This window comes from Rhagoletis zephyria, unplaced genomic scaffold, assembly GCF_001687245.7.
Source record: "Rhagoletis zephyria isolate East Lansing unplaced genomic scaffold, Rhagoletis_zephyria_1.1 Rzeph_scaffold_00662, whole genome shotgun sequence".
NCBI classification, from domain to species: domain Eukaryota; kingdom Metazoa; phylum Arthropoda; class Insecta; order Diptera; family Tephritidae; genus Rhagoletis; species Rhagoletis zephyria.
Window position 1 is genome coordinate 161,472 of NW_016157746.1, and position 14,604 is coordinate 176,075.

At 38.7% G+C, this 14,604-nt stretch overlaps 2 protein-coding genes across 3 annotated transcripts in view; both read right to left on the minus strand.

Moving 5' to 3' along the window:
- Positions 1-14,604, minus strand: part of LOC108360949 (retinoblastoma family protein-like) — a gene marked incomplete at its 3' end in the record, with an annotated part of 181,979 nt that overhangs the window by 157,983 nt on the left and 9,392 nt on the right. The gene's annotated exons all lie outside the window — the stretch shown is intronic.
- Positions 9,234-11,469, minus strand: LOC108360948 (retinoblastoma family protein-like). Of its 2 annotated transcripts, none has more exons than XM_017613444.1 (4): positions 11,106-11,469; positions 10,915-11,054; positions 10,671-10,859; positions 9,234-10,612 (listed from the first exon to the last, which is right to left on the minus strand). In XM_017613444.1, the coding sequence occupies exons 1-4, from the start codon at positions 11,241-11,243 to the stop codon at positions 10,597-10,599; spliced, it is 483 nt and encodes a 160-aa protein (XP_017468933.1). In that variant the 5' UTR covers positions 11,244-11,469; the 3' UTR covers positions 9,234-10,596. The 2 variants fall into 2 exon arrangements, with proteins under 2 accessions (XP_017468933.1, XP_017468932.1); XM_017613443.1 differs by having other exon boundaries at positions 10,671-10,862.

Below are 14,604 nucleotides of genomic sequence, written 5' to 3' on the forward strand. Positions count from 1 at the left end.
GTACCCACACAGCACGTTAACTTCACCGAACATATCGAGTCATTATCAATCCCATACCTACAAAGAATTAATATGAAAAACCTTAAGCACATAACACACCTACGGAATCTTATTGATACTCGCCAAATACAATCAGGAAGCGCACTACTCTTAATTCTATTAGCCATAGCTACAAGCATAACAATATTTCTGAGGAGACGGCAAAGAAATATGGTAGTACTGAAGAATGTCATAAACGAAACCGCGGACGCTTTCACTTCAAGAGGAGGAGTAATTAACACAGGTAACCACTCATCCGGCCAAAACATCGATTCGACCGAATTTGCTGACGACAGGTCTGCAAAGCTGTAGCACAACAACAAAACAACAACAACAAGCAAAAGTTCAATACTACTTTAATAACGCATCCGGCCAAAACATCGATTCGACCGAATTTGCTGACGACAGGTCTGCAAAGCTGTAGCACAACAACAAAACAACAACAACAAGCAAAAGTTCAATACTACTTTAATAACGCATCCGGCCAAAACATCGATTCGACCGAATTTGCTGACGACAGGTCTGCAAAGCTGTAGCACAACAACAAAACAACAACAACAAGCAAAAGTTCAATACTACTTTAATAACGCATCCGGCCAAAACACCGCTCCCACCGAATCGCTGACGGCGCATCAATACTGCTTTACTAACTCATACGGCCATTCTGCCGACGAGACACTTATAGTCTTGCGCGTGGCAACAACAAAACAAATACAAGACAATAAGCGGAACTGGCCCAACAATTGCAAGTGAAGAAGTCACGCAGCTAATAACGTGCGTTAGGGCAAGAGTGTAGGTATTTAGACGCTAGCGTCGCTTTAATGTAATCAGTTATTTCAACTCATCCGCTGAGACCGGCTGCCCTTGGTAATCCAAGGGAAATAAAGAATATTAATCCAACTAAGTGGTTAATTCTTACTTATACACGTACATATATTTTTATCCACTACTTTATATAAACGAGCAAAAAAGAATCTTTGTTGCCCCTTATCGAGAAACTTGGGTCCGGTTATTTGTACAACGATTTTCGGTTGTTGTGTCCAAACGCCTAACCGGAAACCAAAAACTTTAACAACGGAATCCAAAAATTTACCATTATTAATAAATTCGGTTTGCACTATGCACTTTTTTGCGAATTTCGATGCGAGTTCTGCGCAAAAATACTGTAATATGCACAAGGAATATTGTATACCTCTGACATGCGGAAGCTCCTCTTCTCCGACAACACAGAAAGGAGAATTCTACTTAGTAAGAGTTATATTCCCTAAGCGCGGCCGAAGGCAGAAGCAAGCGCAACAGGTGGTGGACCTAACAAAATGCATGTTTTCAATGGCTTGGAAGAAGCTGTTATTGCATTAACTGGATTGGGAACCAGTTCTTCAGGCATAAGAGTTCTGGCTTGTGGTTCAACAATTCAACCAGAAGCTGACATAGATGTGCCCATGGTTACTATGCCTGGCAGCTCCGCATACCTTTGTGAATCCATTGCCATAGCGCGCTCTTACTCCGCTGCTATAACTGCAAATGCATCAGAATCCATAATTTTCCTCAAAATATTTAAGATCAATCAATTTTACTATAAACAAGCACATGATGAGTGTTTTTTTAATTCCTTTCCACTTTGTTTTCCTTCATACAGCTGAGTTCGAAAAACAACTGATACCTGGCAATGCTGCACATTTTTCCGCAAGGGTTGCAGCATGTCGATTTTCCGTTTTTCGTAGCGTAGCTACGAATTACGAATTACGAAAATTCGGGTTCTAGAATAAGGGTGATAGTATGCTGCAATCCGAATCGTATTTTCGAAATTCGTAACAATGGCATGCCTAAAAACGAACGAGTAAGCTTTTTTGCGTAATTTTGTACGAAAACAATTCTGTGTCGGAGGCGAAGTAAAAGATGTAAATCGATGTGTGTTTGCCAGAAATATTGGTTGTTTTCATTTAAACAGATAAATTTGCCTTTCGTATATACGTATATTTTTATCCACTGCTTTATATGAACGAGCAAAAAAGAATATTTGTTGCCTCTTATCGAGAAACTTGGGTCCGGTTTAGTTAATGTACAACGATTTTCGGTTGTTGTGTCCAAACGCATAACCCGAATCCAAAAACTTTAACATACACGTGTAATCAAAGGATTCACATTTTATTTAAGATAAATGTTTCAAATTTCCTACCACTAGCTTATTAATAAACTCGAGTTGCACTTTTTTGCAAATTTCGACGTGGGTTCTGCGTAAAAATAATGTGGACGGCGTAGCCGATTGTGATATGCACAAGAAATGTTGTATACCTTTGACATGGGGAAGCCCCTCTTCCCCGCAACACAGAAAGGAGAATTCTACTTAGTAAGGGTTATAATCCCTAAGCGCGGCCGAAGGCAGAAGCAAGCGCAACAGGTGGTGGACCTAACAAAGTGCATGTTTTCAATGGCTTGGAAGAAGCTGTTATCGCATTAACAGGATTGAGAACCAGAGCTACAGGCATAGGAGGAGTTCTGGCTTGTGGTTCAACAATTCAACCAGAAGCTGACATAGATGCGCCCATTGTTACTATGCCCGACAGCTCCGCATACCTTTGTGAATCCATTGCTATTGCGCCCGCTTACTCTGCTGCTATAATTGCAAGTATATCAGAATCCATAATTTTCTTCAAAATATGTAAAATTAACCTATTTTACAATAAACAAGCACATGATGAGTGTTTTTAATTCCTTTCCACTTTGGTTTCCTTCATTCAGCTATTTATTTATTTATTTATTTATTTATTAGTGAAACAATCCTAACACAACAAGGGTAAACCTTATAATTATTAGTGCTAGTCACGACAGATTACAATTTCCAATATAAGATTTGCTTAAATATTTTAGATTACAAGTATTACCAAAAGGAAACAATCAAGTAAAAACATACAAGAAAAACAAGAAAAGTACTTACGAATTAAGAGAAGAGGAAGGAAGAGAATTCCAGAGTCGAGTCACCTGCACCAAGAACTGCCTTTCTGACGTCAGTGTTTTGTTTCTAGCAGCGAGTAGTTTAGAGTTTCTCACGGATTTCGTGGCAGTTATTCTAAGGGCGAGATACCCTGGTACTGAAGGAGCTTATTCAGGGACATGGCATAGATTGACTCAGCAAGATGGGAAATGTGATCTCTTGCCTTTATTCCGAACGCGTAACGAGTAATATTGTTAAACAGCACATTAAGCTTGTGTTTGCACGCATAATCACAATTAGCGAAAATTTCACAACCATACAATAAAGAGGGCATAAGATATGGCTTAACTATTAAAATCATACGAATTCGTTGAGGGATGAAGTGTTGCGTAGACCAGAGCGCTCGAAGCATTCCGTATAGTTTGCCTACGACTACATTTATGTGACTATCCCAAGTTAATGTTTTGTTGAAGATAATTCCTAGATTTTTGGCTGTCTGTACATAATTTATACACATGCCACCAAGCATGATTTTTGGAAGGGTCGAAGTATCAAGGGGCTTTCTAGAGATGACAAGCACTTGTGACTTCTTAGGGTTAAGAGTTAGTGCATTGTCGGATGCCCATTTGTTAATACGGCATAAGTTATGGTTGATTTTAACAATACAGTCGTATATATCATTGAGCTTGCAAGAACGATAAACCTGAACATCATTAGCATACAGGTGAGAGCTCATATCGGTAACGATAGCCGGTAGATCATTAATATATAAAGAAAAAAGAAAGGGACCAAGAATGGATCCTTGCGGAACACCCCTGCTTAGTATTAATTGAGATGATATCAATGGCCCACTACAGACCACTTGTGATCTATTTCCAAATAAGAGGCAATTAACTTTAAAGAAGTAGGGGAAAGTCCAAAATAACTAGCGAGCTTTGCCAATAAAATACTGTGGTTAACGGAATCGAATGCCTTTGAGTGGTCAAGTAGGGTAAGGAATGTGACTTTTTCCTCGTCGATGGATTCACGAATATCTTCAATAACGTCAGTCAGCGCAGTTATACAGTTATGTCCTTTTCGGAACCCGCATTGCCGTTTATGTAAAAGAGAGTGCTTAGAAAGAAACGCGTTTAACTGCTTATGCAAAACTAACTCAAATTAAAATTTAAAGTTAATAAGAGATGTAATAGTAACATGAACATCTTTAGATAACCTAACAAAGGAGATATTTACATTTAAGTTGTTGTAGTATTTTAGAAAAATCAGAAATATAAAAACAAGAGAACGAAAAATCAGAAATATAAAAACAAGAGAACGAAAAACCAATAATCTAAGTATTCCTGCGAAAGAGAAAAGTTTGTTCGTCGGCTCTAACTAAATTTCTCAGCGTTTGCATAGTTGGCACACGAACGGGTGTAACGCTAGGAGAGCGCTTTATAAAAATTTGCCCGCGCCTGGTAAAAGTTGATGATATTTTCTTATGTTTCTTCAGTCGCAGCGCAGTTTTCAGCAACGCATGACTTGCTTTAGTCAAGCATTCGTTGATATAAATTGGCATGTTGGAGTCAAACCCTGCATGCCTTAGGCATAATTTATCTTTGCTGCGATTATGAAGTGCAATCGACTTGAGAAACACTCCCTTTTCGTGAGGAGAGCTAAACTTGACTTGTTAGTTTTCCTCATTCGAAAAATACTCTTGACTGTTGGCACCGTACTATTGATTGAGGTGCAGATATTCTTCATTAGGCCCGTTAGATCCTCTCCACTTTGCGCTGGTATACCGTGTAGACATGCATCAGCGGCGACTTCGGCTCGTTCGTAGCGATCAAGCTGGGTTCGCAGTGAGCACACTTCAGCGCTAAGAGATTCACTTGCGCACACCTCCGCCTTAAGAGTATGAACGTCATTGCACAACTTCGCTATTTCAGCACAGTCGCGTTCAGCTGCCACTACTCTTTCTTCAAGAGATTTTACGCTTTGCTTTAAATTTGTAAGCTCAGCCGTCAGCTCTCCTATATGTAGTAGTATGCGCCCACCTGACTCCCTCGTTGATTCTTTCACTGCACTCACTATTCTCGCCTCCAATTGCGAAACCCACGCAGCATTAGGCGTGCTCTCACCTTTACTGAAATTGTGATGCGTTGTTGGACTAGCACCCAAGGTTGTGGCTGTGAGGCGATTTGTTCTGGCGCGAGTTGACATGATCTGCTCTTAGTACAAAGTTCAAACAATAGCGCGGGAGAAGCAATAAAACACAAATCGGTGTAGAGCGTAACTGCGGTAGAACAGTAGAAGCGTCGAAGGCGGCAGTAGACGAAAAGGCGGGAAAAAAACAGCGTCAGCAAAACAAGATTTTTGTTTATGCGATTTTTCAAAGATTTTTGTATAAAACAACACTTTTCTGTCACAAAACCGATCAAAGAGTCTTTGAAAAGCGATATTGATATATTCAAATATTTAAAGTTTATAGCCCGGAAAAAACCACGTAATTAAAAAAATGTTTGCGGGGCGGCAAGAAAGACGTCTGTGCTCTCCGAGTGTTCTTCGAAAAACAACTGATAGCTGGCAATGCTGCACATGTTTCCGCAAGGGTTGCAGCATGTGGATTTTTCGTTTTTCGTAGCGTAGCTACGAATTACGAATTACGAAAATTCGGGTTCTAGAATAAGGGGGTAAGTCGGGATTTCGTAAAAATCACTCGTGTGAGAGTACAATAAATCACATTGGCGGCGAGTGAATGAACTGTTCGCGAAAAAACAAAAATAGTGGCGTTGTTTCTCGACATAAAAAGAGCTTTTGAAGCCATAGACAGAGAAATTCTGATCAAAAAGTTATACATGTACGGTATAAGAGGAAAAGAGCTACAGTGGTTTAGGCAATATAGCTGACCTCCAAAACGTCAATTGCTTTGCATACGTACAAAGTATAAGGTTCCATAACGTCGAACTACAAAATATGGACAATGTATACTGTTCCAAAACGCAGCCCAAAAGTTATCGAAACGCATCGCTGGAGCAACCAGCGCATCAGAAACAAAGTTGATGCTTCGTTTGTTATTGGTTAGCATTCGTGTTTTAGAAATGGAAAATTCAGAAAAATTGTTCATTGCTATATTGAATATTTAAAATATGCAATGTATATGGTTGCAATGTGTCGCAACTCTGCATATACAAACAGTTTGAATACCGCAGTATAACAGTTTCCAAACATTGTATTAATACGTTTTGGAAGTCAGCCTATCTCTCAAATCGTAGACAACAAACTAAATTTGGATGTTCGAAATCTAATTATGAATTTGTGAATGTGGGAGTTCCTCAAGGAATGAATTGGAAAAGTAATAGAAAAATCGAAAATTGCAATGTATGCGGACGATACGTTAATCTACCCGGAAGCGGAATCAGTGGAAGAATGTAAACAAAAAATAGAATGTGATATGAAACAAATGATGATATGGCTGAAAATGAATAGGCTCAACTTAACGAACAAAAAACTAGATTGATGGTAGTAAATTCTATTGATGAAATAAATTTAGTACTAAACCAAATAGCTATTGAACAAGTACAATACATTAAATATTTAGGCGTAATAATACAGTGAGTTCAAATTTAATGATGATGTAGATTATTTATGTAAAAAAGCTCCCAAAAAAATAAACTTCTTTAAAAGGATACGCAATAAATTGGACATATTAACAGCAATAAAAATATACAATACAATAATAAGGCCACATTTTGAATACTGCTCAACGATACTGTACACATGTTGCAATAAATCACAAATAGAGAGAATACAGAAGTTACAAAATAAGTGTATGGGATGTATAATAAGATGCAGCATATATACCCCAGTAAGGCTAATGCTGGAAACATTGAAATGGCTAAGCATCGACCAAAAATTGAAGCTTAACACGCCAATAATGATATATAAAATTAAACAGAACCTGGCTCCGAGATATCTAACTAAGTGCATCCAATATGTTAGAAATACACATCAATATTCAGTGAGGAATGCGAATGACTTTCGACTTGGATTGAAAAGGACTACTACAACGCAAAACACATTAATGTATAAAGGCTTAATTAAGTCTTTTTAATTCCCTGCCGGACAACGTGAAAAATGAAAACAATTTTCTGACTTTTAAAACAATGTGCATTAATTTTGTAAAAGGCTATAACTACTTTTATTATTTCCTGTAATTCATAATTTTATATACATACATAGTAGAGTGAGAAATGAATTTGTGATATTTAATACAATATTGAATTAAAAAATATGTTAACATATTAATAATAAATTTATTAACCTAATAAACCTAACCAGGTTAAACTCATACCTGAGCAGACTAAACGCAGATGTGCCAAATGAATGTCCGGCACGCGGAGAGACCCCTCACGACTCGAAACATCTCTTCGTATGCCCGAAAACCCGACAACCCTAACGGCTATGTCTCTGTGGACCGACCCAATGGAGGCTGCACGCTTCTTAGGGCTGCCGTTAGTGGAACTTGACGACAACGGCTGAGATATCAACCGATCTGCGCGGGGTTGTTGTAGCCGCTACAACAACAACAACAGGGAATATTGCGCTGCAATATTTCTTGACTTCGCCCAGGCATTTGATCGCGTCTGGCTATACGGCCTTATGTATAAAATACAGATGCTACTCCCACAAAGCACACACAAACTGCTTAAGTCATACTTTATAATCGAGTTAATGTAACACCACCATCTCTGAAGCCCATGCAATCGAAGCTGGAGTGCCACAAGGCAGTGTCCTTGGCCCGATGCTTTATGCCTTATACACCGCGGATATTCCTACAAACGACCGCCTAATAATGTCCACTTTTGCCGATAACACTGCCATAATCAGTCGCTCCAAGTACTGCGCTTCTAGGCAATCATATGGAAGCTTTTGCCAATTGGCTCGCAAACTGGCGAATAAAGGTTAACGAGCAAAAATGTAATCGTTCCCACGACAGTCGGGTCTACGTAACCGGAACGACCCAGATTTATATCTGGCCAAGGACTGTCACTCCAGCAACACTCCCCAAAAAGTCTTTGGGGAATTTGTATGCTGCTACAACAACAACAACAAGCAAAAATGTAAGCAAGTTGCATTTACACTGAATAAGAGTAACTGTCCGTCCTTGACTTTGATCAACGTACAAATACCACAAAGCAATCATGTCACTTACCTAGGGGTCCATTTGGACAGGCGACTTACTTGGCGAAACCACATAATGGCTAAAAGGACTCATCTCAAGCTGAAGGCCAATTCTCTCCAGTGGCTTATTAACTCTCGCTCACCCCTGAGTCTAGAGTATAAAGTGCTTATTTACAATACAGTTTTAAAACCGATATGGACCTATGGATGTGAGTTATGGGGAAACGCGAGCAGCAGCAACATTGAAATCCTTCGTCGTGCGCAATCTAAAATCCTTCGAACAATCACCGCAGCACCTTGGAATATCCGAAATGAGAACATTCACCGCGACTTGAGAATACCAGAAGTACGAACCGAAATAGAACAACAGATGACCAAATATGTATTGAAGCTTTTAGTACACCCAAATCTTTATTGCGTGTCAACAGCCCAGTCGTAACCTTCTTAGGGCCAGTTAAGATTATACTTATCCCAACTAGGGGATGTAAATTAAGTGAATAGAATATGATTCGAAAACTTATTGTTAGGCTCTTAGGCAGGGCAGATTCAATAAATAAAAATAAAAAGTTAAAAAAAAATAATCTATATTTTCATGCGCCTAACTATTTAAAAAAAAATAGTTGTCTCGTAGTATTAAATATAATTATTAACCGACTTCCAAAAGAGGAGGAGGTTATCAGTTCGTCGGACCACTTTGGACCACGTCAGCCGATTTCGATAACTCTTTTTGCATCGGAAAGGTAGTGTCTCAGAGGTGGTCCCATACTAATCTGGTTAAGATCCGATCAGTGGATCATGAGATATATGTATATATTTTTTTTATTATATGAGAGTTGAAGTCGGTTTTTTTTTTGCTAAAAATTACTTGTGAGTATTTAGATTAAGCTTTATAACCCTTATTCATTTTCTGTTAGTTTTATGTATACACATTATTGTACTGATTAAATTTCTTTTTTAATTTTGTAACTTCCATCCTATACGATGTATTAAAAGACTCAAGTTTTACATATACACCCGTATATTTTAAATAAATGATGCTTTATATGTCTATAAACTGAGTTGGTCCGAGGCTGGTGCAAAAAAAAGAAGGGGAGTGGCACCATTTACCTTTCCAGCTTGAAAGAACAAGACCAAGGAATTCAATGACATGAGTCTTTCTCCTTCGACTGCAGGGCTCCTCAGGCACGCCTCTTCAAAATAGAAAAACATCGAAGGCCGCATACGCAGAAAGGTCTGCGCAAAAAGACTATGGGATGGTTTCTCCGACTCAACTTAACTTAGTTTAGACTACGTCTAAAAAATCAGATAAATTAAGTTGAGTTGGAGAAACCAGCTCTATATCATCACCACGCCATCTTGAATACTCATATGCAGAAAATATTCCATCAGCCCGATTCGAAACAGAAACTCCCTGGGAGGTTTTTTCTCTCAAAAAATGTCCAACAGATATTTCGAAGTTCGAAATGCTACTCCCTGGGAGTTAATTATTCTCGGGAGAGACACATTTCCCGGAGAACAAACTCGCTGGGAGTATTCAGAATTGGGCTGTGTATCATTGTCCCCCCTTTTCGCAGTCAACACAGAAAGAATAATTTTGCGTACTAAGGGTTATAATACCTAAGCGCAGACGAAGGCCGCCAACGCGGAAAGGTATTCTGCGCAAAAATACTGTGGTAAGCGTAGCCGGAGTTCGACCGATGAGGGTTATTTTTGATCCGCGCAAAAGATGCCTATTTATTTCACTTTAAATAGTTGTTGTATTTTCTAAACAAAATCAACGGTGTTTTGCACAGTTTTCAAGAGGCTCGCCTGAGAAGCTCTGGAGTCCGAGGATAAGGCAATCATGTCATTGAATTCCTTGGCATTTGCTCTTTCAATTTGGAAAGGTGGGCGTCATTTTTTTTTTGTTCCAGCCTCGAAATAAATTTTAAATGCAGCCTTGATTTACACAAACTTGAGTTTAATAGACTTCGCTTTCCTATATGTGCGATTTTGTTTTATTTGTTACGTTGGAATGGGTGGGCCAAAATTAATGTTCATCGCATGCACACGTTGATAAAGAATCGCACTTTTGTAAAAAGTGTTTTTATTATTAAATAACTAATTAAAAATAATAATATGTTGAAATACCATCAATTGCTGGTTACAAAGCCAATACACGTTGGCAAAAGATCACACACTTGACAAAAGAAGAGGCAACACGGAACCGAGAATTCTGCTTAGTCCGCGTTATAATGCTTAGGCGCCGGCGAGGGCCGCCTTCGCAGAAATAAGTGAACTCTGAGTAAATTTTAAATAGAATTCTAGGAAGGCTACGCTTTTCACTTTGGGAACGTGGATACAGCTGTCTAACAGTCTTCATACCCCGTTTTTTTTCCGCACTCCCTCACCTTCCGACGACCTGCCTTTTTAAAATCGCACATATAGGAAAGTTATCCCGTTTAATAACCCAAATGGTCTTAATAATCAGGTCGCCTATAATGTAAACAAATTATAAATTTCTTAACTACAATTTAAATAAAAAATGTATTACCTGTACTTTGTATTTTTTTTGTCATATCGGGATGAAATGAATAATTTTTCAAATATATCATTGTACCGACAATAAAGGTGAAAGGTTATCCCAGGTGTCCTTTCTAATCTCTCAATTTGTCGAAGAAAACTGCACGGTAAATTAGCCATTTCGTGCCATACCTTAATTTTTGATATGAACTCCGATATACTACTAAGGGAAAAATATATAACAAAAACATTGATTGCTTTACTTAATATATTACCTTATATTACAGCATCGAAGCATTTTATTCAGTGAGATGCAATTACCCATCACAATGGCATTGGACTCGCCAACAGTGGGAGTGTAAGACAATCTGCATGCCGCATAAAGTGCACAACAAAACCAGTGCAAAGAATCTCCCTATTTACGAAACTGTTACATTGTTTTTAAGCCTTGGATTTTAATTAGTACCTCTAGTGTTGATCGCTGTAACACCTCTTCAAACATTTTCCATGAAAGGTCTTCCGTTTCGCGGTCCATATTGAGTTCTCTACATAAATCTTCATATTGGGAGCGAAAATTGGAAGCCGATTCGTTATTTTCGGACATTTCTATTTCACAAAAACTTGCAAGTATGTATGAAGTGTGTTTAGGGCAATAGCTGCCCAGATAAGCAATAAATAATTAGCACTACTACGATACTAATTTTAAATCTGATTCAAAATCATCCCGACACTAATTTTTACGGCTCATTTTATTTTATGACAGTTCATGTTTTTTCCTGTATCTAAGAATTTTATATGTAGGGACACGAATTTCGATACGATACGATACCAATTCGATACTCTTGATATTCGATACCGATACTTTCTACTCGATAGTTTTAAAACGATATTTTTTGGAATCGAGTACCAGAACCCTAGTATCGTATCGAATGTCATAAACTCACATCCAACATTAAGGGAAAAAATTTTAGAATTAACAAAAAAAAACGTGCTAAATTGAAAAAAATACTCATATGAAAGAGAACCAACCCAACCCGTTTTAAATTTTAGTATATACGTTATAAAATATGTGGTTGTGAAGTGCACAGATGCTTTTTCGTAATTAAGAAGAAAAAAAATTAATTTTATGTTCCGTCTGATGGGAATTGAACCCGGACCCTCTTGGCCGCAACTAATTGTATCAAGCGTCTTTGCACACTCAGCTACAGCCATACATGTAAAAGTGTTTGAATCAACAACACAGCCCGCGATTAGTGCATTATGTCATACCATGTATGTGTGTATGTGTTGTCACCGCTGTGCATGCTTTGTATACATATACTTTCTTAATTTCATATGAAAAAGCATCCGAGACGTGCAAAACGCCATCCGTGTAGTGAAAAATGCTTAATTTTAATACGGTAGTATTTGAATTGAATATTTCCATTATATGTACGTAGTGTATGTATAATGGAAAAATCCGTTTTGTTAAAACTTTTCACTTGATTTAAATGCGAACATTTTTAAACGGTAATCAAATAAAAAAAAATTTATTCTAATAATGCGTTTTTTTCTCAGTGTACCTAATATTACCGGGCTTTATTGGGCTTTAAACTGCAGAAATTTGTACTATGGTTAGGATTGCATGTGGTGGGATTTGAACCCGCGGCTTCGGTGTTTAAGTCAGCACCTCAATCTCTACGTGTTGTAATAATAATAAAGTCCGGCGCTTACACAATATGTTAATTCTGATTCACATACTACTTTCTTCGCTTTGCTTGATAGTTCTTTGCTTTGACAAATAAGATCGATGTAGGCATATGCATGAGTATGCTCACATAAAAAACGTTTGAAGCAAAGCAAAGCAAAACGAAGCAAAATCTTGGGCAACTCTCAACTTTTGCCCGCTTTGGCAATCAGCACTCTACATGTATTTTTTTTCTCGTGCGCTTGCATATGGATTTAACGACAAAAATAGGGTAAATAGGAATTTTTATTGCTATTATTAATGCATATTATTATATTGCTATCTATTTTACAGAAAAAAAATATAGAGGAAAAGGAGAACGCAAAAGCTGTTTATTGTAGCATAACTTCTGCGTTTCACGCTTTGTTGTCAAAGTTTGAACTGTCAAGCAAAGCGAGGAAAGTTGTATGTGAATGGCCCTTTAGTGTTTGGCCGAAGTTCTCCTCCGATTTGTCGGGTGGGCCTTAATGTTGTGGCACAAAGGGGGTGCCTATAGTTTTATGTCGACTCTGAAAGGGTTTTTTCGTTTTCAAGGTTTGCGCACTTCTAACCACTACACCCAAACGGCCTATATGCGAAACCTATATTCAGATAAATTTTTTGGATTTTGGTATCGATATTTGGAATATCGAGTCTTTTTATTCCGATATTTTATAGCGATACTTTAAATGAGTACCATATCGATACTTTCGGTTCGATATCGTGTCCCTATTTATATGTAAATGTCACAAAATCGCGGGAATTTAGCATTGTTGCCAGCTTCCCCGAACTCTAAGGAAATGAGCTAAGGGCGTTTCACACGTGGCAATTTTTCCAACCTTTCAACGCAATGGCAATTAATTTTGTCACGTCGGGAAATCGCTATCACGAAATTCTCCGCAAATTCGACACCCTTATGCTGTGATCCGAAAGTTCGTAGTTACGAATTCGTAGCTCCGTTCCGAAAATTCCAAAATTGGTATGCCGTAATCCGATCGTAACTATCAGCAGCACTGCCAGCTTAAAACGTGAAATTCGAAGTTCTTAGTCAGTTGTTTTGACAGCAACAAATCAAACTAAATATAATCGCAAGTGAATAGTGAAATAAAAAAAAAAAATAGTTTAATCATTATTTGAAGACTTTTCCTTAATTAAGTAGAATACAAAGGATTCAGTGGCCGGTGCACTTTTGTCCCAGGAGGAACAGCTGAGGCTATCTGCACACTTGTCGTCCAATCATAGTTGCGTTATCGTCTCGTCCTGAAATTTTGAGCCGAGCACATGCATTTCAAAGGAGATCTGCACACTTGTCGTTATAGGCAAATCGTAGAAGATGCAGAAACGGATAAGTACGGCACTGTCGTTTGCTAATTGTTTGTTTACATTTTATGGGGAAAAATTAGTGGAAAAGCATAAAAATTATTTTTTTGCATAAAATCTGTGGAAATTATTAAAAAGTATATAACTGCATTAAAATTCAATAAATGTGATCGTTTTAACTATAAAATATGACGAAATTGTAAAAAGTCTCTGTGTGTATGCACAAAACACATTTCAGGAAAAGAAAAGAAGAGAAGAAGAGAAACACAGAAAATAACTGCTTCAAGTGAATTTTTAGACGCCAAATGAATTAAAATATCACGACCGAGTGTGCGAAAGTGTAGTCGTCATGTAATCGTTGCATCATGATTGTGACGATGAAGCAACTATGATTGGACGACCAATTTGCAGAAAGCCTAACAGTTGCATTAATATACAAAGGAGATGGCTGGCTTCAACCTAAATTATAGGTTCAGTTTCGTCACGGTGAGGCCGTGGCGACAAAAGGCGACAGGTAGCAAGGAGTCGGAGTCGCAGGAGACCCCAATCGAGGCGGCTGCCGACTCCTCCGCTGCCCAGACGACCCAGTCAACCTCGACCTTACCGGCGGAACAGCCACCCCTCGCACAGCCACCCCTCAGTCAGCTACCCCTCACCCAGACACCAACTCCAGCAAGCACGTCCGAGCCAGCCACCACCACCAAGCCAGCGGAAGACGTGCCATCCACGCAGGAGGTGCTATCAGGCATCGACTTTTGGCGACTTGAGCTCGATAGGAGAAGCGAGAGCGAATTACAGCTCTCCGATCTCGACGAGCCCCAACTATGACCACGTGTCACTTGGCAGTAGCCCAGGTCAACCTGCATCATGCGGTGGCTGCTTCGGCGGTCATCTCCAGCAGGTTCGCCACGGATGACCTGGGCATTCTACTGATCCAAGA

Excerpts from the sequence above, each read along its gene's own strand:
- LOC108360948 (XM_017613443.1), bottom strand. The coding sequence starts at position 11,243 with ATGTCCGAAAATAACGAATCGGCTTCCAATTTTCGCTCCCAATATGAA. Across the intron at positions 11,055-11,105 it reads TACAGCGATCAACACTAGAG|GGAGATTCTTTGCACTGGTT; the intron begins GTACTAATTAAA and ends TTTCGTAAATAG. Across the intron at positions 10,863-10,914 it reads CTTCGATGCTGTAATATAAG|TAGTATATCGGAGTTCATAT; the intron begins GTAATATATTAA and ends TTTTTCCCTTAG.